Below are 22990 nucleotides of genomic sequence, written 5' to 3'. Positions count from 1 at the left end.
TGGTCGAACCCCCAGTCTCTAGTGGTAGGGGGTATCCACTCCTGAAATTCCTTATTGGAGGGGCACTCCGTGACACCCCTGGCTTTTTGAAACTTCCTTCACTGGAGTGAAACTGCTTTCCCTTAGGCAACGCCTTCCTTAGGCTTAGCAAGACCAAATTGGGTTGTTTGCCTAGATTCTCTTTCAGGGTCCCAGATAATGTTAGCTCTTGCCACAACTGTTTATGATATGGGCCCCCTTTCCACCATTTTATTGTCGACAATATCCTTTCTTTTTCCCTGTTTTTCAACCCATCTAATTCCCTTTTGACAGATTCTTTAGACTTTCCTAAAGTCAGCCGCCAAGACACAACAGTAGCAATGGGCTAGCCAAGCATAGGACAAGGACAGATACTGCAGGTCGCACGCCGTTCCCCCAGCTGATGGGAAGGTAGTCTTCAGTACCATCTTCCCAGGATCCCACAGTCAGGACACCTGAGCTGCCACCCCTTCTCGGCCCTCTTGCTTCCCCACCGGTTTCAGAGAGGATAGGTAGCAAACCCACGGGTGTTTTTAGGGCATCCCTGTACTCAAACGCTGGTCCGAAATGCTCAAAAGACCTGGCCCGGTGCCCCCACACGGCAGTGTCTGGCCAGCTTGGAAGCTCCCCCAGAAGCAGGGCTTTCGGCTACTCAGCCCGTCTCTCGTGCTTGTTTCTTTCTCGGTATCCAGCAGGGTAAACAATTGTTAGAAGGTGGAGGAGGATCAGTAATGGACCCTCCAGACTAGAAGGCACTGCAATACCAGAAAAAGGAGCAAGCCACTCCAAACCATTCACCCAGTTCTACGCAGGGTAATTTACATACGGGGCAGTCTGGCGGACAGTCGGACCACCGGACGATCCAGACCGTACTCCTATCCTCCAGCCCTCGCCGGACCTTAATCCCCAACTTTTACGGAGCGAGGAGCACAGGTGTGCGGTCACGGGGTAGTTATCTAAGGTGGCGCCATCTGTGTGCGGAGGGAGCAAAGATGCAGGACAGAAGGCGGGGCCGACGCCGCTGGCGCTCCAGCAAGCAGCCGCGAAGCAGAGCGCAACTGTTTATGCTCTTGCCATTTATCAAGATGCGGGAATTTAGGGAGTAATTCTAAAACCTAGGTGAACTCTCTAATGATTTTGCAGAAATCGATAGCATTTTGGTTTTAGAATTTGTGTTTTCTATGGCAAATTCATTTTTGATTATGCTTTCTTTGCTTGGTAGGCAGTATTTTAATTAATTTTTGAATATTGCCTCTAGCTCTAAGTAAATTTCTCAAGTATCAGGGCCCAAAACGAATGTTTTCTAATACTAGTTGATGTGTTAATAATGCCTATGCACCCTTGGGTGGTTTTTATATTTTATTGCATTTTAAGTAGTTTTACTTTAACATTTTACCATTCCCTTTAGTACTTTTGTAACAAATGATGTCCTTTTTGGTTGTCCATGCTTCATCATTCTTCAAGTGATTTTTTTTTCTATCGTATATTTAAGCAGCTTATTCGTGATAATCTATGTTTTAAGGAATGACAAATTTCTGCAAAGCGTATTAATGTAAATATATGAAAAACATTTTATTTGATGATTATCTGGAGCATTATTTTACCACTGGCCATTTTTGCAGAAATACAGAATAGTCATTCTTTAGTTTGACTACTTATTGTTTGTGAATGGAAAGTGGGCATAATTAGCTAAAAGTTTTCAGAACCGATGACTGGAGATCATTTTTAATGAGTTTGTCCCTCCTATTTATTTTTAAAGCTAAAGTGCTTGTCTTTAGATTCTTGAAACTATGTTCTTTACCACCATGAATGAGACTCAGTGACCATGATTCAAACTAGCTGTGGACCCTAGAGAAAAGCTGTGGTTTGGTCACATAATGAAGATGAGGAGGATGAGGATGGGGACAATATAAGGACAATGATGATACTTAATGTTTATTGAGAGGTACAGGTGTCAAGCCCTGTGCTAAGAACTCTTTCTCGTTTCTCACTGCAATCATGCAACGATGTTTAACAGTTCTGCTTCCCATTTTACAGATGAGGAAACTGACATTTAGTGTGGTTACCCAGGATCATTCAGGTATAAAGGGTACAGTTGCAGTTCAAACCTGAGTTGGTCTGCCTTTGCCCTTTAAACTGGTAACCATGGCAATATAGTGCCTCCCTGTGACGTAAGGAAAGCCACCCCCCCCCCACTGTCTTGATGCCCCGTTTCTGCCCACACTCCCGAGTCATGTGTCATGTATTCCCGACAATCCTCAGGTAATCAGGGTTCTAAAGCTGCTGGGCCGTTTTTCTTTAAAAACCACTCTGGGATTGCACATTTAAAATACAGAAGTCCCCCTTTTCCTCCTCGTACATCCTAGCATTATTGCCCTTTCCTCCCTGCATCTTCATAGTTCTGTGGGATGGATTTAAGCAAAAAGCCACCACTCATAGTCTCTTTTTCAATTAAAAAAATATTATGATACACCTTGGTGTAAGGCGAGGAGACACTGTCACTTTATTTGAGCCTCTTTAGAGAAAGTCCAAGTAGCTAATGAATTTGGCACATAGGAGGAAAGAAAAGTTTTCATTACTCAGTGATGAATCTAATGATAAAATCTAGATAGAGCCAGGTCTATATTTTCTTAACATTTTTATTGCTACGTGCTCCCAATACAGCAAACAGCATCAGTAGTGTACACTTTGATAAAAGGAATTTTTAGCTTAGTAGAAAAGGAAGCTCAAAGATCAGAAGTATAACAAATATGTACATCTTTATGGGAGGTGTATGTGTGTGACCATTCTCTCTGCCTTCTCCTGTGGACCAGATGCAGACATATGCGAGCAAACTAGAGAGAATTTCATTCTGGGGAAACTTTGAGGAAAAAAGAAATGACTTCTACTCGAGGCTCAGAGATTGTTTTACTATGTGGAATTCACCTAATTCATTTAAACTTTAAAAGTCTTGCATGAAATAGCAGCGATTCTTTAGAGGTATAGAGTCAATAGGTGAAGCTGTGAGTTTACCATGGTTAAGAGGCAAAAGTCCTTGCACATTCTGTGCTTGGAGAGGTTAACATCTCTAGAGTTCGTTTGCATAATATCGTTTTATACAGTTCGGGAACTGACCTCAAGAACATTATGCTCACACCACTTTCTTTTTTTTAAGTATTTATTTCTTTCTTATACTTTAAAAAAAATGTTTCTAATTCCCTATTTCATTAAACAGCTATCTGGGTCTATACTATTTTATTTTTCATCGAAAGGGAACAAGTCATTAACTTTGTATCAACTACTTCAAAAATACAAAAAGTTTGCATGACATCAAATTTGTTTGATTTTTGCTCTTTGATTTGGCTCTTGTTGTTTGCTTAAATTTCTCCTCCATGAACAAAATGTGCATCTCTAATTATGTCTCTCTAGTTTACCAAAATATGTCATTGGTATTAGCGTAAATATTTAGTACATAAAAATACTATCAAGAAAAAAAATCAACTTTTAATAAATATCTTCAGTTCTGAATTCTATATACAAGTACTTTACATCTACTCCCTGGAGAGAGCATTTCTGGCTTCACTGTGAGCAAGGTGACCACTGACATAAATTACTAGCACATGATTGCAGTCAGACGCATTGTGGTTGTGAACATTTGAATAGAGACCATGCAGAAAATAAATATTGCGACCATTGACAAATACTTGCTTGAATCTTCCTCCAAAGCCCCAATGGTAAGGAACCAATTGATACCCGGGTGTCAACTCTAGATTGATGATGCTTTTCTCAGCTACCAACATACAAACAAATTATCTCAAAACATTTTTCTTTTGTTATTATTACAGTACATTGAGTATAACCGTTTGTATATGTTAACAAAGGGGAAAGAAAAACCAACACAAGAACACAGGACACTTCAGCGGTGCCTACTGAGGTCCTGGTAAGAGGGTTTTAGTTTTGTCTTGCACAGGTTAACGTACTCGTCTCTGTCTCTGTGACCACGAGTAGACTAACACATCAGTCCTACTCCTTTTTATTTAAAAAATGGAAAGTAATAGGTAAGCTGAAATCTGTATACCCGCAGCATACGTGATTTTTCTTTTTCTGTAATTTAGATATCGCACTGTTGATTAGACAAAACCACACAACAAAACCCTTTGTATTGTCAGTAGCTACAATTCTAACTTCTTAGTCGTAACATTCTGCTTCGAAAATCAACCCATAGAACGTCAAATAAGGCAATACTCAACAACAGGCACCTAGGACATCCAGAAATGTAATATAGTAAACAATCATTTGAGAACACATCTCTTAAAATAATACTGATTTCTGCAATATACAGTATTTACACAACAGCTGCAAATTCGCTCATACAATACTTCTAATATAGATAAATAGGAATACAAGTCTAAGGATTTTTTGCTCCATTTCCAAAATATTTTGTGAAAGTGTAAACTGTTGGCACCTCTTTTTTTATTTTTAGTGTAACTCTTCAAAAATAAAAAATCAGCTGATATACATAATTGGCTCCAGTCCCTCTGCTGCATTAGAGAGTGACCAACTCACTTAGCAACTTACTTTCCTTCTATCAATAATCTTTGGTGCTTTCTTCCAATGACTTCTGGTAAATGAGTCAATGCAGAACAAGAGGAGGATGAAAGCAACTAGAAAGTGAACCAGCACTTTTTGCTCTTCTGCTCACAGACAAAATGAGTTGACAGTTTACGGAGATTTACACTTTAAACCAGCTGTATGCACCACGGGGAGAGGGAGCTTGTCCGGGTTCTCCTTTGATCTCTAGCCTTTGAGGTTCACTTTCTCATCTTTCCAAAGTGGATGATCCTACTGGACGTCTCTTGTCACTAATCTTTTCATCTTTCTTTGAGGTTCTTGCCTGAGAAGAAGCACCTAGGGAATCACTGACCGCGAGGAGGCGGGCAGCGGCCGCTTCTGAAGAGGAGTTGAGGGGGCTGCTCCTGGTGGCCGTGGAGACCAGTCTCAGAGCCTTTCTTCCTGCTGGCTGAGCTCTCCTCTGGGGGAAGTTAGCACCGTCAGGTTTACTGTATGGCCTGGAAGCCGTGAAGGCATTTGGACCTCCTGCTGAAGAAAGCCTACTCAGAGACGGCTTCTTCTCGGCAGGGGGCTCCGAATGGTAAGGAACCAAAGATGTAGTCATCACTAGAGATCCAGAGAGGTCGCTAGGGTTAAAGATAGCATCATCGTGAGTTTCAGCAGCTTCTGGAAGGTACGGTGGTGGCAGGGTGCTGCTGCGCTTGCTACAGGACTCACAACACAACTTGTTATAACCTGGTATGGAACAGTACCGCGCCAGCACCTCCATTTGACAGAAGATGGACTTGTCCCCCAAACATGGCTCATCTGCAAAAGGTAAAAGAAGACAAAATACCACACACGTCTAAACAGAAAATAAAAGGAAGAAATGAAAATTGTTTTGGAATATAAAAAATTTTAAGTAAAATCTGACATTAATTGGAGTTGCCCAAATGAGCCTTTGCATTAAAAATATGAATGCCAGTGGTAAGAATGTAAACTGGTGCATCCACTGTGGGCAAGAGTGGATACTCTTAAAAAAATTAAAAATATAACAACCATATGATCCAGTAAGTCCCCAAGAAAGGTATATATTGGAAGAAAATGAAATTCAAAAGATATATGAACTCCCATGTTGACTGCAGCATTAATTACAGTAGCCCAGATATGGAAAAAACAACTATCCTTGGATGGATGGATGAATGGGTAAAGAAATTGTGGTATCTGTATGCAATGGAATATTAGTCAGATATAAAAAAAGAATGAAATCTTGCCATTTACAAAACAGAAGGACCTCAAGGACTTTATGTTAAATGGAATAAGTCAGACGGAGAAGGACAAATACTGCATGGTCTCACTTGTATGTGGAATCTAAAAACAAAAGCTCCTTGATACAGTGAACAGTGGTGGGGGTTGGGGCATGGGTGAAAGGGGTGAAGGGGGTCAAAAGGTAGAAATTTCCAGTTACAAAACAAATGTCATGGGTGTGTAATGTACACATGGTGACTACAGTTCATAATACTGTACTGCATATTTAAAAACTGCTAAGAGAATAGATCTTAAAAGTTCTCATGGAAAGAAGGAAAAATTTTAGAACTATATATAGTGATAGACATTAACTAGACTTATGGCTGGGATCATCTTGCAATGTATAAAAATATCAAATCATTTTACTGTACACCTGAAACTAATATGCTATCTGTCAGTTATACCTCAATGAACAATATGAACATTTAGATAAATTCACTGAAATAAGTAGTTTTTTTTTTTCTGTGCAAAGCACTTGGGTTGATCACCATTTTAATATCTCCATCAAGTCTACAGACTGAGGGTACTTTCCTCTTCCCAGTAGGGATACGTATCTGATTTTAGAATGAGAAAATAGGATTCATTTTGCCACAGATATTCTTTAGGATATAAAGGGACATCTTTTTTTTTTTTTTTAACTTTATGGTATTTCTGGATTTCTAATAGATTAGCTTCTACATTAAATTTAAATTTAAAATCAAAATACATCTTGGGGCACCAGGGTGGCTCAGTTGGTTAAGTATCTAACTCTTGATTTCAGCTCAGGTCATGATCTCAGGGTCTTGAGATCAAGCCCCACATCAGGCTCTCTGAAATGTGGGGAATCTGCTTGGGATTCTCTCTCTCCCTCTCCCTCTATCCTTCCTCCCTGCTCTCTCTCTCTCTCAAATAAATAAATCTTTTAAAAAAAATAATAAAGAGGGGCATCTGGGTGGCTCAGTTGGTTAAGCCTCTGACTCTTCATTTCAGCTCAGGTCATGATCTCACAGCTCTGGGATTGAGCCCTGGGTCAGTGGGGAGTCTGCCTGAGATCTCTCTCCCTCTGCCCCTCCCCTTTGCTTGCTCTCTCTCTCCAAAATAAATAAATACATCTTTTAAAAATAATAATAGTAATAATAAATAAATAAATAAAAATAAAAATAAATTCTAAGGACCTATTAGAACAAATTAAATCTTAAAAATGTATTACTAAAAGAAAAAACAAGGTAACATCCAGAGTTAACGCAGTAGTTTCATTTTCACTACCAAATATTCTCAGGCTATTTATTATTTGTAAGCATAAATTTAGGTAAAGTGTGCCAACTTTCTTTTGGATCATTCATAGTTTTTAAATTTAATTTCACCGAATTGATAACACTTTACATTTAAAGAGTACTAAAGTAACACTCATGGAACACTTGATACATGTATGCACACTCTTTATTATTTGTAAATTTTTTTGAGTACAGGTTATAAGAATTAGATTTCAAAAACTCCAAATGTTGAGCTTATGGACATATTAATTTGTACTTATTTTCATCCATTTCAGGGCACATCCTATGCAGAGCCCACAAATATGGCATAACACAGAGATACTAATCCCATGTCCGATTCGTAAACACAAAGAATTGTAAATTGTGGCATTTATGTACTATAATCTCTCAAAATTACAATGTGTTATTGGGGAATGCTCTACTGCTAGGTAATGAACCCGTATATAAATTGTTAAAGAAATTAAAGAATCTTTTTTCTAAAGTTTGAAAAAAAAAGGTCATTTGGCAAGACTAAGAGAGCTAAAATTACCCCCTGTATCTGTTAACAATTACAAATTATAAAATTAATTATAAAACTACCCATCAGAGTTATAATACCATGTCCCCTTCCCAAATTTTGGAATGACCTGTGTTTGCCTGGCATTTACAGATCTACTGGATAGTATGACATGTCTGAATATTTCATATTAGCTAAGGTAATCATCTAATTATGTTGTGAATGCCTGCATGTCACATTAATGGGTTTCCCCGCAAATACCCTTATTATTTCTGAATTACTTTTTCCATGCCTATATCTTAAAATAAGAATATTAATTTCTTCTTCCTGTATGTTTATGGCTCTAGGCCCTGCAATGAGAGGACTTTATTTGGCCCTATGCTCTCTTTTCCCTCTGACCCTTCACCCCCTCATACCCCTGTCACCCCCCTCTCCCTTTCTGTGGTCCAGCTCAAAGCATGACCTAGTCTCTCTGTGTTAGAGAAGGAGTTCATGTATGAGTCTCCCCTCTGTGTGAGCATGTCGACACTGCAAGGACTGGTTCATAACATGGGTCTAGGTAGATCCAGAGTATGCTTCTGTATAGAGGAGGAAAAGGATGAGCCAGTCTGAGGAAAAAAACAGATAAGAGCAAAGGCATACGTTCACTTCATGGTAATTCGTCTCAAGATAGATGGGAAGAACTTAACAGCAACAATGAAATAGTACAATCAAAATGGGGCTTAGAGAAAGGATTCACATGACAAAATCAATCAGTAAATGAAGGAAGCTTTTCAGCCTTCTTGTTCCATGCTCAGATCATTATAAGAGGTTCAGGAAAAGGGTATTAACACGTGGTCTCAAAAAGTCATTTGATTTTAATTGCAGTTTGAGACTGATGGGAATTATTACTTACTTGAAATGTGTGACAGAAATATATGGCCTTTCAGACCTCATAGAACTGGCTGCCAGGCCTGGATTTCAGGGCGATACAGCAGCTAGAAGATTGTGGAATCCCTAACATAGTTAAGCCATCTCATTTGTACCTCTGTTTTGCAATTAAAAAGAATTTCTTTTAGCTAAAGGAAGAGAATCAAGCAATTCTTCCCGACAACTGGGCATATTTGCAGAAATACATAGCTCTACCAACTACTAAAACAGTCAAGTCTACTCACAAAGTTTTTAGCCTCTTGGCAGTAATACAGAAGAATAAAATATTATGGCAACGGTAAACTTTACAGCTTCTAACTGGGTAAAGTTTGCTCTGTTGGCTTTGTCTTATGTTTTAAATTTTCAAACATATTTTCCGGAGAAAAATGATTAAATATCTAAGTCCTTTGTCTCCCCCTCATGGCCATACTTGTTCTTGCTACCACACATTTCAAATGAAAATTTATAATGAAATAGTTTATAAAGTTTAAGACTTGACTTGAAATTTCCTCTTTCCTTCCTTCCAAGGAAGCTTGTGATGGCAGAAGTAGGGTGGGTAAGGAAACAACAGAAGGGGAAGATGGTGTGAGGTGGGAAAGAGAGAGAGACAGGTGAAGAGATGAGAGGGAGAGAAAGAGAGAACAGACAGCAGATGGTGCAGTGGGGGGGCAGGGGCAAGAAGAAAGAGAGCCGGACAGAGTCAGGGAGCAGAGACGTGGGGGCTGGGAGAAAGAAAGAAGGTGAGGAAGACAAGGGATGGAGAGGAGAGAGACAGGAGTGAGGGAGATGACGAGAGATATAGACACAGAGTGGGAGAAAAAGGCAGAGGGACAAGGATGGTGAGAGAGGGCAGGAGGCCCCTGAGAAAGGGCAAGATGGGGGTGAAGGAGAGACAGCAACACAGGAGGTAGAAAGAGGCTGGGGGGAGATGTCAGGGAGAGAAAGAGAGAAATAAGGAAAAAGACAGGAAGAGATGAGGAGAGAGAGAAGAGGAGAGGAAAAGAGGTTAAGAGAAAGAGAGGGGCAGGGGATGAGGACGGGGGGATAATGAGGGTGTCGGGGTGGGGGAATGAGGTAGAAAAGCATGTGCGATAGATGCAGAGAAAGTGAGCAACCTGCAGGCTACAGATGACAGCAAGTCAGAGAGAGGGGACCAGACTGGAGCAGCCCAGAGAATGAGACACGGAGGATAGCAAATGGAGATACAAAATGAGGTAGAGGACAGAGATGGTTGTAGACAGAGCGCAGAAAGGGAGTGGCATAAACGGCCGCCATCCCATACATACTTTGTGTTACGACAGCAAACTGATACATAGTTTTCTTGCGATAGGGCAAGGAGGAAGGTTAGGCAAACGTTTGCACATGTGCAAGGTGTCTGTTCCGAAACCCCCTTGCTGAAGGGCCCGTATGTGGATGGAGAGATAACAGAAATGGCTTTGTGCATGGCACTGACCATCCACACGTCTAAACTTCATAATTATAGCAAAATATTTCAAAACCTTCTGCAATATTATGCCTTTTACAATGATGTGAAATTATAAAGACACAGAGAGAAAATAAGGAGCTCTACTAGAAAAACAAATTCACAGCATCTTCACATATGTGACCCGCCCTCACCCCAGCATGAGCGCCTGACAGGAACCAGGGGTTATGATGCCTCGCTGGTGTGGGACACTGCCTCAAACACTGATCCGAAAGAAGAGGATTAGGCTCATGTTTCAGGGGTGTGCTCCTTGGTCATTTTTTGATAAGAAAACAGAAATTCCAGAGTTTGTCCTGAAATTCTGCTCTTTGAGCTGTAAAAACCATTGTCAGAGCAGTGAAACCAATGGGCATCACACCTACCATTACAGGGAGGCAGCTGACAGGCTCTGACGGCCTCGGGCTTCTCCCCTGCGCAGTGGTCTCCCGCCGGGCAGAGGACCTGCCTCACCTCTGTTCCCTCCCCGCAGGTTACTGAACACTAGAGAAACAAAGACTATGATTAGAGAGGTTTATTCCACCAAGACCACCTTTCTGTGGACACACATGCATGCATGCGCAAGCACGCACAAACACACAGACACACATACACACATGCACACGCACATGCTTGCACAGCTCTGGGGTTCCTTCTCTATTTTGTTTTGGAGACAGATAATCATAGGTTTATAGCCTCACTTCATGACTGACCAGCCTGGGCACATTGTTGCTTCTCTGAAAGCTGGGATGGTAACACTTGCCTCAGGATTGTTGTCAGACTAAATGAAGGCAAAGGAGACAATGTCTATAAAGCAATTGTGCCTGGCAGGCAGTAAGCATGTGATAGGAAAGAAGCCATTACTGTAATGTTAATACATTACAGTAAAGTTCCCCAAAACAGTAATGGTGCCTCTTTTCAGGGAGAGATCCTGTTACCCAGCTTCCCATTCTTTTACCTTCCTTACTGATGGTAGAACTTACTGACAGGCTACCTTGGTTAATTCAACCTCTTTGGAACTATTATTATTTTATTCCCATAAATTAATTTTGTTAATGAAGGGGCTAACTGCTCTAAAATTAAGTCCAGGACCATCTAAGCTATTGCTCCAGGTAGGAGTTTAGAGGAGGGACCTTTGTTCCAGGACTCTGAGGGGAAGGAGATGTGAGCTATCTTTCTGGTCCTGTGCAGGTGACATTCACTCGCCTCTTCCTTCCTTCCTGGGCCTGCTCTCCACTTCCTTCTTCATTTTCTGTCTGCTTTGTGACGCCCTTTCCTCCTATAAACTTTTCACCTGTGATCACGATTCCTCCTTTCGAATCTTTAGAAATACCAAAGGTGAGGCATCAATTCACGCCACACGATATTGAGTCAACAAACAAACATCAACTAGACAGGTCTTGGCAGTGCAGTGGGGAAGCAATGCCGAGTCTTTGAGAAATGTGTGGAGGGATGTATGAGTGGCTCAGTCAGTTAAGAATCTGCCTTTGGCCAGATTCTGGGGTCCTGGGGTCAAGTCCCACATCCGTCTCCTTGCTCAGCGGGGAGCCTTCTTCTCCCTCTGCCTGCTGTTCCCTCTGCTTATGCTCCCTCTCTGACAAATAAACAAATAAAATCTTAAAAAAAGAAAAAGAAATGTGTGGACCAGGGGCCAGCATGGACTCCAAGACAAAAGTTACAGTATCCGTCATGAATGGCATGCTAGAGGTGGGCCTCTTTGTTTTTGGAATGTAGAGGAAGAACTGTGGGAAAGACAGCCCCGGAAGGTGGTATTTTGGACCCTGGAGATGAGCCCTAGTGGTTGAGAAGGAGGTGGTGAGACAGGAGGAGGGGGAAGGGCCATCAGCTAAAAGATGAGAGACTCCAATGAGCATGGTCCTTTTTGGAAAAGCAAGGAGTTTCTCAAGCTGGAATACAGAGTTGGAATAAAGAACAGAGTAAGAAGAGTTAGCATGGAACTTATCGTGGTGAACATTTTGCAATATATACAAATATTGAATCATTGCATTGTACACCCGAAACCCATATATAATGTTATGTCAATTATACCTGAAGAAATAAAAAGGGGAGGAGAAGGAAAAGAAGAAGAGTTACCAGGGTGCCAAATGGGGCAGGGCCCCGCATGCACTGCCAGGCTTTTGGAATTCATCCTGTAGGACCGGTGACGTCAACAAAGATATGAAACAGAAGCCTTCTATGTCACAAAACACTCAAACACGGTTTGCCCCTACCAACTCACCCTAAATATGAGCACTGTTTTCAAATTATGTTTCCTGGCATCTCTAGGTGCTTGACAATTACACAATCTGTGGCCTTGTCTCAACTCACACAACGCCCACGTGATACGTGAGCCAAATTAAAATATGCCACACACGTGTCCGCGCGCACACACAAACACGCACGCACGGGATTCGCACGCCCACCTCATTCCAGGGCCCCGTTTTCCAGTGGGAGGGGCAGGGAAAGCGGTTACAGGGCCGCCGGTTCTCGGGCCGCTCGGCCGGGCAGTACTTGCTGTGCACGGAGCGGTTGGTGCCGTCCTGGAGCGGCTGAAGGCAGCGCAGGGCGCGGAGCTGGTAGCCCGAACTGCCGCAGGTTTTGGTGCAGTGCTCCCACTCCTCGGCCACCCAGCTGCAGCGCGGGGGTGAGGGGGACGGGGTTAGAGGCGGCGGCGGCACCTTCCTGCTCTGAGCCCTAGCCTTCCCTGCTCCCCGGATGCCGGGCAGCCCGGGGGCACCCTCGGGCTCGGGAAGCGGTTTCAGAAAGAGGGACTCATCCACCAAGTCCAAAGCCGGAGCATTTCTAACAGTAGTAGGCCCGACACTGCTATGTTGAATGCCTGGGTATTTTTCTGCGTCCCTGTGACTTGGAAACCTCGTTTTCTGAAGCATGATCCATCGGCAGAGGGTCTCTGAAACTCATCTTAAGGTTGCTCGGGTTAGGTTGGGGCAGGATGGCAGTTTTCAGAAACACACCAACTCGCTCTCAGCCCCACTGCCTCATGGTGTTAAACATCTGAAAGGAAACTTAGAAAGGCAATCCATCTGATACTTGCTAAGACTAACTGCTTCGGCCGCTGCTGCTTTTCCATGAAATCCTGAATTTCCTCACGTTTTAAGATTCTGAGATGACCGTTTCATTTCTACAGTCGCTGCTGAGAAGGCTGCCTGACCTATCTATCCTGTTTGGAAAATTCAGTTCTTCATATTGGCACTTATGAGGCCTGACAAAAAGGTAAAGGGAGTGTGTGTCCGGGGCTTGAATGCACCTGACAGAAAGATTTCTAAAAAGATATTTTCAAAAAAGATTTCCCATGGGACATTCCCCAATTCTGATCAATGTCCATGCCCCCAGCACTCTCCACATCAGCTGTGGCTGCATTGTTAGGGACAGGTCTCCATGATGTGTGGCTATGTGTGGTCCCCAAGGGCCACCACCAGTGATTCTATCTGGTTCCTTGATCTGTCAGGATGTAATTCAGGCATACTTTTTATCCTTTCCAGCGTTACCTTCCCTCTGCATTTTTTTCCTTTTCATATATATGGGGCACCAAAATATAACCATGCTAAAACCTTGGCAATCTTTGCTATCCCCAGTTTAGTATTGCTTTCCCTCGTAGAATGTATTGTAGCAACTAAGCAATTGTAAAGCCCTCAATAGTAACTCTCATTTGAAGACAGGTATTATATGAGAAATATACACTTCATAGTCACAGATACTCCTGGTTAACTTTATTCCCTCCTGAAATTCCTAGAATGACAACAAAGGAGAAAAAAATGGCATAAATCCATAAAGGTTAAAAAAAAGAAAATTGGATAGAAGGCACCAAAAGATAACTCTGGAACCTAGAAAGCCATGGGACATCTGGCTACCAGCTCAGCAGACCTAAAGACGGATGAAGTTTAACTCAGCCGTAGAAGCTGGTAAGCAGACTGACTTGGCAGCAGAACTTCAGGAACGTGCTGGATTGTGGCCATAGGGGAAAGTGTGCACGGTGAAACTGGGTGAAGGGGGGATGAAAACAGGGGACTGAGGAAAAGTCTGTGTGGAAACAGTTCCACCTCCTGATCCTTACACCCACCGGCTGATTGCCCCTGTTCTAACCAGCAGAAGAGCTGACATCTATCCTCTGTAGAAGATGAACCAGACCTTTGGTTTTTGGACAACAGACTTAGTCAAGAGACAAGAGAGAAAAAGACCAGGGTGAAGACGGGGGGGTTAGGTAAGAATCCACATATGGAATGGTGAGACGACTCTAGCTGTCTATACGTATACAATTTCCAGAACAGCTATTAAATAGACTTATGCTCCCTAGGCAGGAGATTGATTCTGTTCTTTGGCATCTAATCATTTCATTAGAAAAGCCCTAAATACACATCGAGGGTCTTCAACAAAATAGCCCAGCCAGCTCGTCCTACAGTGAAGCCCACCAGCAAGCAAGTCTTGACCATAAAGCAAGCTTCCAAGCAGCCTTTTTCACACTGCCTTCTTATGTATGCATGGACAGCTAACAGACACAGAAAAGCCTCTAACACAAATGATGGAGGAGGAAAAAAGAAACAGAGGAAAATAACTCAGAAGAAATAATGCATGGAAAAGAAAATAATCTTTAATATCATAAAAGAGATAAAAGAACATATTACATCCCCAAAATAAGCATCAAATGCCTTAAAAAAGGAATATGTGAGAAACAGAACAGAGTGCTTGGATATTAAAGTGCTCTTGGATATTAACAACACAACAGTAAAAATGAAAAATTCAGCAAGTAGAACAATAAACAATAGATAAGAAAAGAAAATTAGATCTGTTTAAGAATCCTAACTACAAATATCTTAGAAAGAAAGAACATTGAAAAAATAGGGGAAAGTTTTCAAAGAAAAAAACACAGGAAAATGTCCCAGAGATTTGTGTTTTAAAAAGTCTTTGAGTATGCAGTGCGATGGATGAGAAAACTAGAGTACTGAGGCAGTCCCATTGCTGTGAAATTTCAGGATGTCAGGAACAAAAAGAAGATCCTTCAAACTCTGAATGACAAACAAAAATAGAAAGCACTGAGAACCAGAAAAGCAAATGGCTTTCCAACAGCAACATGGTAATCTAGAAAACATTGGAACAATGGTTTCAAAATTCTGAAGGAAAACACATTACATTTTGGAATTGTCTGTGTTTCCCAATGATCAAAAGTGAGGGTAGAAGAAAGACTTCCTATATACCCTTATACTTTAACCTCTTAGCGACTTTTCTTATGAGAATTTTTTAGACAAAAATTTTCACTTTGTATACACATTTTTCATTAAGCTACTGGAAGACATGATCTACCAGAACAAATGAATACATGAAAAGATAAGACGACGAGAAATGCAGGAAACAGGAGATGCAAAAGAGAGGCAGTAGGAATATCTAGGAAGAGGTAAAAAGACACCCCAGGATGAACAGAAGTCCAGGGCAGAACTGGATCGCACAGAACTCTCTAAGAGATATCTCCAAGAAGTTGCAAGTGACAGGATGCTTGAGTGTTTAGTATTTATTGGAGATTGATACTCACAGAAGACAGTTTGGGGATGAATTAGTGAAAAGTAGTAGAAAACAAATCATAAAAGTCAAAACATTCATTAATTCTAGAAGAAAGAAAATTTCACAAGGAAAGAACGACCAGCTAAGTGACTCACCTGTTAGGACAGACAGAAGTTGTTAAGATAATATAAACTCTGAAGATTAATATCAGTAAAAGGTTATAACAATATTGGAAATACTGGGGAAAAGAGAAGTCTGGGCTCTGGGTGTGTATTTGGGGAGGATTCTAAAAGAATGCTCAACCTTTCACTTTCCACATTGGAAAATCAATATACATAATATACGTAATATCCAAAACTTCCCCCACCTCAAAAAATCAAGCAGATGTAAAAAAATTTTAGTTAGAGAGTTGGAAACCAGGAGTTATCAAAAGAAGCATCATAGCTGCAACATGGTTGTTTTTTGAGGACCAGGAGGACAATAACGGGCAGGGGAACCACAGCTTTATGTAATTCCTGTGAAATGACTTGACTATTTAAACCACGTACGTTTATTAGCTTGTAACTAAAAATAAAATTAAAACTAAAAAGAAATCCCTCTCATGTTGTGCTCAGGCTATGACAGTTAGAATAACTGCTTACAGCGGATGGGAACATTCTTGAAGATTGCACATTCTTCGAATAGGTTTCGGCTTCTTGTTGACCTCGCAGAAGCTGCGGTGGACCATCTTATTATCACTTTTCCTACGGCATCCGTATTTAGTGTACTGGAAACCTAGGAAAGGAAACACATTTCTTTGGACTTACTCACTTATTCATTCTGTTACATATTTGGTCATTCAGTCATCCAGCCAATAAATACTGACTGAGGACACATGGAAGGCCAGGCGCTGCTGTAGACGCTGAAGGTCCAGAAGTCAATTAAATACACAAAATCCTTAACTTTTCAGGGCCTACATTTAATAAAGAGTACAAATGATTAAACAGCAGCTGTGCACGTGCTAATGAACTAGACCCCCAAACACACACAGTCTAGTATGAGGGGCAGACTTGACAACCGCTGTGACACCACCACCCAGTGACCCAAGCTTTTAGGGAGTTATGCACATAATTTATTGTAGAGGGCGCCAAAGGAACACAGAGGGGAGGGTCTCAGCGGGAGGGGAAGGTCTCGACTGAGCTGGACAAGGGGCACGGACTGCTCACAGGATCCGCACTTCTGGATCAGAATCTTGAAGTTCAAACAGTGTCAGGTAAAGGGAATGAAGCAGAATACTCCAAGCGAAGGAAACGACATGTTACAAACGGAAGGTCTGTTCGAATGGTGGAAGTTTCCTGTGTGAGGGGTATAGGAGATAGGAAAAGATCTAATCCTAAAAGCCTTGGGTGCCAGACTAGTGTTTGGACTTTTTATCTTGGCAGTCACAGGGGTTTTTTGAAGGTCTCCCCACTCACCAGCACTGACATCTGTAAATAATTAAATTTTTTTTTTTAAATTTCAAACCTACAAAAATGTTGTAAGGAAAGCACAATGAACATTCGTTATGCCTTGCATCTAGATTAACCTTGGGTTATATGTCACTATATCTGAGGTGCACACATATATATTTTTACATGTGTAATAGTTAATTATAATATGCAATATATATAATATATGTAAAATTTTGCCAAACCCTTTGAGAGTACGTTGCTGGCATCCTTCACTTGTAAATACTTCAGCATACTGCCTATAACAAGTACATCTCTTACATAATTCTTAAAACCAGAATATTTAACACAGATATAGTACTATTTTCTAATATACACCAAATTCAAAATCTGCCAGTTGCCCCTATCATGTTCTTCACGGCAGTTTTTTCCAATCAAGGATTATGCAGTGCATTTAGTTGTCATGGAATTAAGCAGGAAGAGTTTCTGGGCCTCTTTCTATCTTGGATATTCTTCAAATGTACAAGCCATTTGTTTTGTAAAATGTCCTACAGTTTAGAGGTTTATTTAATTGCCTCCTAATGAATAGATTCGGGTTATCCTCTTTTGGCAAGAATACTACATAAATAATGCTGTGTCTTCGGGACAACACATTAGGAGGTTACAGGATTTAAATCAGGCAAATACTAGAACTCTACTCATTTGGTCAGCCATTCAGTCATTCATTCAAGAATAGCCTGGAAATAAAGGAAGAGAAGAAAATCAAAGTAGTTGACTAGTTAAAAGACTTTTGCAATAATCTTCCCTTCCAAAATCATGAGGACACCTGGTGAGGAAGGAAGAGATGTAGATATTAAAAATGTGTGTCCAACAAACCTTGTAACCAAGTAGATGCTGAAGGAGCAGCAAAAGGGAAGATTCAAATTAAACACCATTTTGTAATAGATTAAGTATCATGTTAAATAATTAATTAAAAACATTTTATGTCTCTTCCACCTCAAAAAAAAAAAAGCCTTTTAAAAAATACATCCTTGGGGTGCCTGGGTGGATCGGTTGGTTAAGCGTCTGTGTTTGGCTCAGGTCATCATCGTCCCGGGGTCCTGCGATCGAGCCCTGCATCGGACTCCCTGCTTTTCTCCCTCTCCCTCTGCCTGCCACTCCACCTCGTTTCTCTCTTTCCCTCTCTCGGTCAAATAGATAAATAAATCTTTAAAAAACTAAATAAAAATACATCCCTGAATTTAGAATTATAAAATAAATGGTTGACGCATGCATTCCTGACTCTGAATAATTTTTTTGTTCTTGGTTACTCAGCATCATGACTCAGCCCTTTGCCTTCTCCTGCCTGTTGGGGAAAACTCCCTCTAGGCCAGCTCAGTTCTGGAGCATTTGTTGTTCAGAAGCAGAGTGATGGATGAAGTGAGAAACTGAAAAACTCCGTGAACGGTGTAATGGATCTACTTGAGAAAGGGCAGAGAGGGAGCACAATGGCGTTTAAGAGCATGTAGCCAGAAGCCAGACCACCAGGGTCTGTATCTTAGGGTCTGGGCAAATTACTTCTCTTCCCTGTCCTTCAGTTTCCCAGTCAGTGCAGTAGAGATAATCATAGTGCTGACCTCACAGAGCCATTGCGAGTATTCATGTACTCATACAGAGAACATCTAGAATGGGACCTGCTGACCTGGTACAACTGATAGCTCTTTTATTACTAACACTGATAGAAAAGAAATGCACAGGTATGGAAAGTAAAAGTGGAGAAGAAGAAAGGCCAGACCACAGGACACTGCATCTGGGAGAGTTTGGGAAAAGTAAAGTCATTAAAGGTACCACCGTATGAATATGAGACCAAAAGAACCTGAGGGAAAAGGGCAAGAGGATTTGAAGAAGCTTTACCGTTGTTATGAATGGACTCCCATCCTTTGTAGATTCAGGGGTTTCAGTAAAAATGCTTTGTACTTATGTTTTGGTTGTTATGTTTGGGATTTCTCAGATTGTGGCCTCAATTAGAGGCAATCTTTAAGGTTGAAGCAGTCTAACTGGCTTTCTATGAACTACATTGAAGGAACTAAATGTGTCCAATTGTTACCTCCACCACAGGGTTTGGAACACTGAGACCAGCTCTTCAAAGCCCAATCAAAAGTATCTAATTCTTCCTGGATGACATTGTTGCTGCTGATTGTAGGGGCAGAGTCTTCGTGAATGATGTACTTATACGTCAGGCTGGAGTGGGTGTTGTTCTCCTGAGGTATGATCTGAAGGATACATGAAACATGGAGGTCACCTGAAGGGGCTTCACATTTTCAGTAAAAATTATAAATATTTCAGAACAGTCGTCTTATTAAAACTGGAAAACTTTCAAGCCGTTTCTAAAAATATAATGTTTCTGTTTCTATCAGCTGAAGTACAAGTATGCCCTGTTTAAGAAAAAACAATGTAAACATATAAAACTTTGGCCATAAAAAATATAAAAAATAGAGGTATATGAGTTTATATAATAAAAATAATAACCTTCCAATGAGATTCACTGTGGATTTCTTTAAGTTATATGTCTCCTTACTGCTATTGAAAATGATTCTTTAAGATAACTGTTTTGGGGGCCGCCTGGGTGGCACAGCGGTTAAGCGTCTGCCTTCGGCTCAGAGCATGATCCCGGCGTTATGGGAGAGCCCCACATCAGGCTCCTCCGCTATGAGCCTGCTTCTTCCTCTCCCACTCCCACTGCTTGTGTTCCCTCTCTCGCTGGCTGTCTCTATCTCTGTCGAATAAATAAATAAATAAATAAATAAATAAAATCTTTAAAATAACCGTTTTGTCATGATGACAAAGATAATAATGTTCCCTCCAAAAAATGTACACATTATGGAAAAATACAAAGAAAATAAAAATTATCTATGATTCTACTAAACCAGAGAAAACCAAAGTCACTTTTGTTGTTTTGTGATGTACCCTCAAGATATTTGCATCTTGTTTGGTGTGTGTGTGTGTGTGTGTGTGTACAGATACACACTTTCTGGCTTTGCTTAGTTCACTTAATGTGTCAGGTACTATTTCCCAAGATAGTAAATAGTCTTTGAAAGCACACTTTTCAATGTCAGCGCAGTGTTTAATCCTAAAGGTAGGATGCATTATTTAGCCACTCACTTGTTAATAAATACTAGTATGGATTAGAATTTGTCCCCCACTTTGTGGCGATTTCTGATTTTCCTTAGTGAGCTAAACGGTACAAGTTCTTAGAACAGACTGATGAATGGCCCTTCAGAATAGTCAGAACAATTATTACTCTCATAATGAGAGTATATGGAAGTACCCCATTCAGCACTACATATTATATAATTTTCATCTTTGTTAACTGAATGGGCAAATGATTGTTATTTTAATTGTTATTTATTTGATAAATAGCAAAGTTTAATTTTCTTGGTTTAGTAGTCACTTGCATTCTGGTTGCTATTCACTGCAGGTTTGTGTCATGCCTTCTTTTTTATTGTTATACAGACCTTTTTTCTAAATAATTTAGGCAATAAGGACATTAATCCTTCTTTTATAATACACATTGCAAATACAGTCTCAGTTTTTTTATTTGCCCTTTAAATACTGTTTAGGGCAATATACTCTTTTTTAGAAAGTGAGTTTTTATCGACTTTCATGCACTAGCTTTTATAGGATTACATCAATTATACAAAGGGAAAAACATGTGCAATTCACTAGTATTTTAAACTAAAGTTTCAGAAATAGCTTTTGTTTGAGAAATTGGGTAATATTAAACTCACCAGGATGAAGGATTTGGTTATCTGGGTTCTTTTCTCTGTTTTTCCCCTTAGTGTTTGTTTTTAAAACATTACAAATCAAGCACTGACCCTTACACTCTAGTCAGAAGCTTACGGCTTCCAGCCCCAGGAAGCTAGCTGCCATGCTCCCAGGCTCCAGCCTAGGGTTCCAACCCTTCAGAGAGGAAAAGAAAGATCATGGTGATACAGCACTGCTTGTCCACAAACCCACTGTCCTAGCTACAAATCTGCCCCTTGTATCTCCAGCTCACATTGTTCCCTGTGCTCGCCCTGCTATCGGGGGACGAAGCCCTGAGGTAGGCTAGCATGGCGGCTAACGGCAGGGCTGAGGCCAGACACCTGTGCCACTGGAAAAGAATGCAGTGCAATTATATGAGTGAGATGGAGCTTCTGATCTCCAGCCATTCAAACTTCATTAAATTTTGATTAGTGTAAATTTTTGCTATAAAGTTATATAACCTATGAAACAGAATGACAGAAATACGAACAATTAATTTTTGACAGAGATAAAAAGATACCTTAATGGAAAAAAGGCCATTTTTTCAACAAATGGTACCAGAACAAGTCATTGTGGTGGCTTTAAAAATGTGTCTGCAAACCTTTGACATTTTCCCTCTCAATGAGTAGGGCTTAATTCCTCTCCCCTTCAGTGTGGGCTGGACTCAGTGACTGGCTTCCAGCAAACAGACAACAGCAGCATTGATGGGATGTTACCCCCAAGATTTGGTTAAAAAAGACGGTCTCTGTCTTGGCCACACTCTGTCACTTGGATCACTCATTCCAGTGGAAGTCAGCTATCATGTGATAAGGACACATATGGAGTCTAAGGAGAGGCTCACATAATGAAGAATGCAGGCCCAATGGCCACCCCCTGGGAAAGCTAAGAAGCAATCTTCTGAGGCCTTCCAGCAGCCCTGTGATTGAGCAGGGTAGCAGATGTCCCCACTGCAGCCTTGGGGTGACCAGCCACAGCTAACGGCAACCTCATGAGATGTCATGAGCCACAACGAGCCATTTCAGCATCTCCTAGTGGCCTGATACAAAACTTATATAAAATCAACTCAAAATGTAAAATATTAAACTATAAAACTTTCAGCAAAAAAATAAGAAAATAACACTGGATTAGGCAGAACTATGTACACACACACACACACACACACACACACATATCATACCAGAATCTTGATCCATAAAAGAAAAAAATTGATAAATTAGACTTCAGGATAGTTAAAATATTTTGTTCTGTGACACTATTAAGAGAAGAAAAAGAAACTATAGACTAGAAGAAAATATTTGACAAATCATGTATTTCATAAAGGACATATCAAGTATATAGAAAGAACTCTTAAAATTCAACAAAAAAGATAAAACAACTTACTTTAACAATGGGGAAAAGATTTGGACACTTAGTCAAATAATTTTCAAAGAAAGAAAAAACATCCCTGGAATTGAGTGGGGATATTTGGTTTTTAAATTAGGATAATATTTTTTATAGAGAATTCAATAAATAGCACACAGAATCCAACAATATTTTTCAAAACAGGTAGATGTCTTCTGCTTTCATCATGAGGGGTTAATAGAGTTGCCTTGCTGATACTAAAAACAATAAAACTGGACAGAACATACAAGGGAACTTTTTTGGGGGAGGGAATGAATAACACAGAGAAGGACAGTGATCCCTGTGAGAAGACAAACAGGCCAGGTCTTGGCTTTCTGACAGGGTCAGGTTCTGGGCCCTGCACAGCAAACAGGAGCCCAAGCTAAGACAGCAGTCTCAGGGAGTTGAGGAGATGGAAAGTGGGGTTTGGAACTTGCAGGCAGGGTCCTAAAGAAAAAGGGGCTGCACAGAGGGGTGGCCCAGAAGCCGCACGCATCCTACAGTGAAGGCTGGTCTGTGCATGCCCAGGCCAAGACACCACACTGTCTACCAGAGAGTGGCTGCTGTGGGGCTGGGAGCAGGAGAGAGACACCCAAGTTTGGGTGGCGCTAGGGACCTAGGAGTTCTTATCTAGTCAGATGAAGAGGCCTTGCTAACACTTCAGGTATTCAGCTAAAGCATCAAAAAGGCCATGCCATAAGAATAAGGGCAAAATTCAAATAGATCAGCCCTAACAAAGAATAAATCAGGCTTCACAGATCAGGAGGAAATGACAGCCAGAACAAAACCCTATAGCCTGTAAAGAAGGCAACGTAAACAAAATGCCATACAATTTATCAACTATAAAGTCTGGTATACACTTAAAAAAATTCTAAGAAGCAGGAAAATGTGACTCATAATCCAGAAAAAAAAA

At 40.9% G+C, this 22990-nt stretch overlaps 1 protein-coding gene across 1 annotated transcript in view; it reads right to left on the bottom strand.

The window, feature by feature from the left end:
• Nucleotides 1–2208: 2208 nt before the first annotated feature.
• Nucleotides 2209–22990, bottom strand: part of ADAMTS3 (ADAM metallopeptidase with thrombospondin type 1 motif 3) — a 260177-nt gene continuing 239395 nt past the window's right edge. The window contains exons 19-22 of the mRNA XM_034671705.1: nucleotides 16129–16261; nucleotides 12397–12604; nucleotides 10360–10477; nucleotides 2209–5376 (exon numbers count right to left, since the gene is read on the bottom strand). Coding sequence (XP_034527596.1) covers nucleotides 4817–5376; nucleotides 10360–10477; nucleotides 12397–12604; nucleotides 16129–16261 — 1019 coding nt within the window. The 3' untranslated portion in view covers nucleotides 2209–4816. The remainder of the gene's footprint in view (nucleotides 5377–10359; nucleotides 10478–12396; nucleotides 12605–16128; nucleotides 16262–22990) is intronic.

Source organism: Ailuropoda melanoleuca, chromosome 11 (genome assembly GCF_002007445.2).
Source record: "Ailuropoda melanoleuca isolate Jingjing chromosome 11, ASM200744v2, whole genome shotgun sequence".
Classification (NCBI taxonomy): Eukaryota; Metazoa; Chordata; class Mammalia; order Carnivora; family Ursidae; genus Ailuropoda; species Ailuropoda melanoleuca.
The sequence above is the reverse complement of the archived record's forward strand: the minus strand, read 5'-3'. Positions and strand labels throughout refer to the sequence as shown.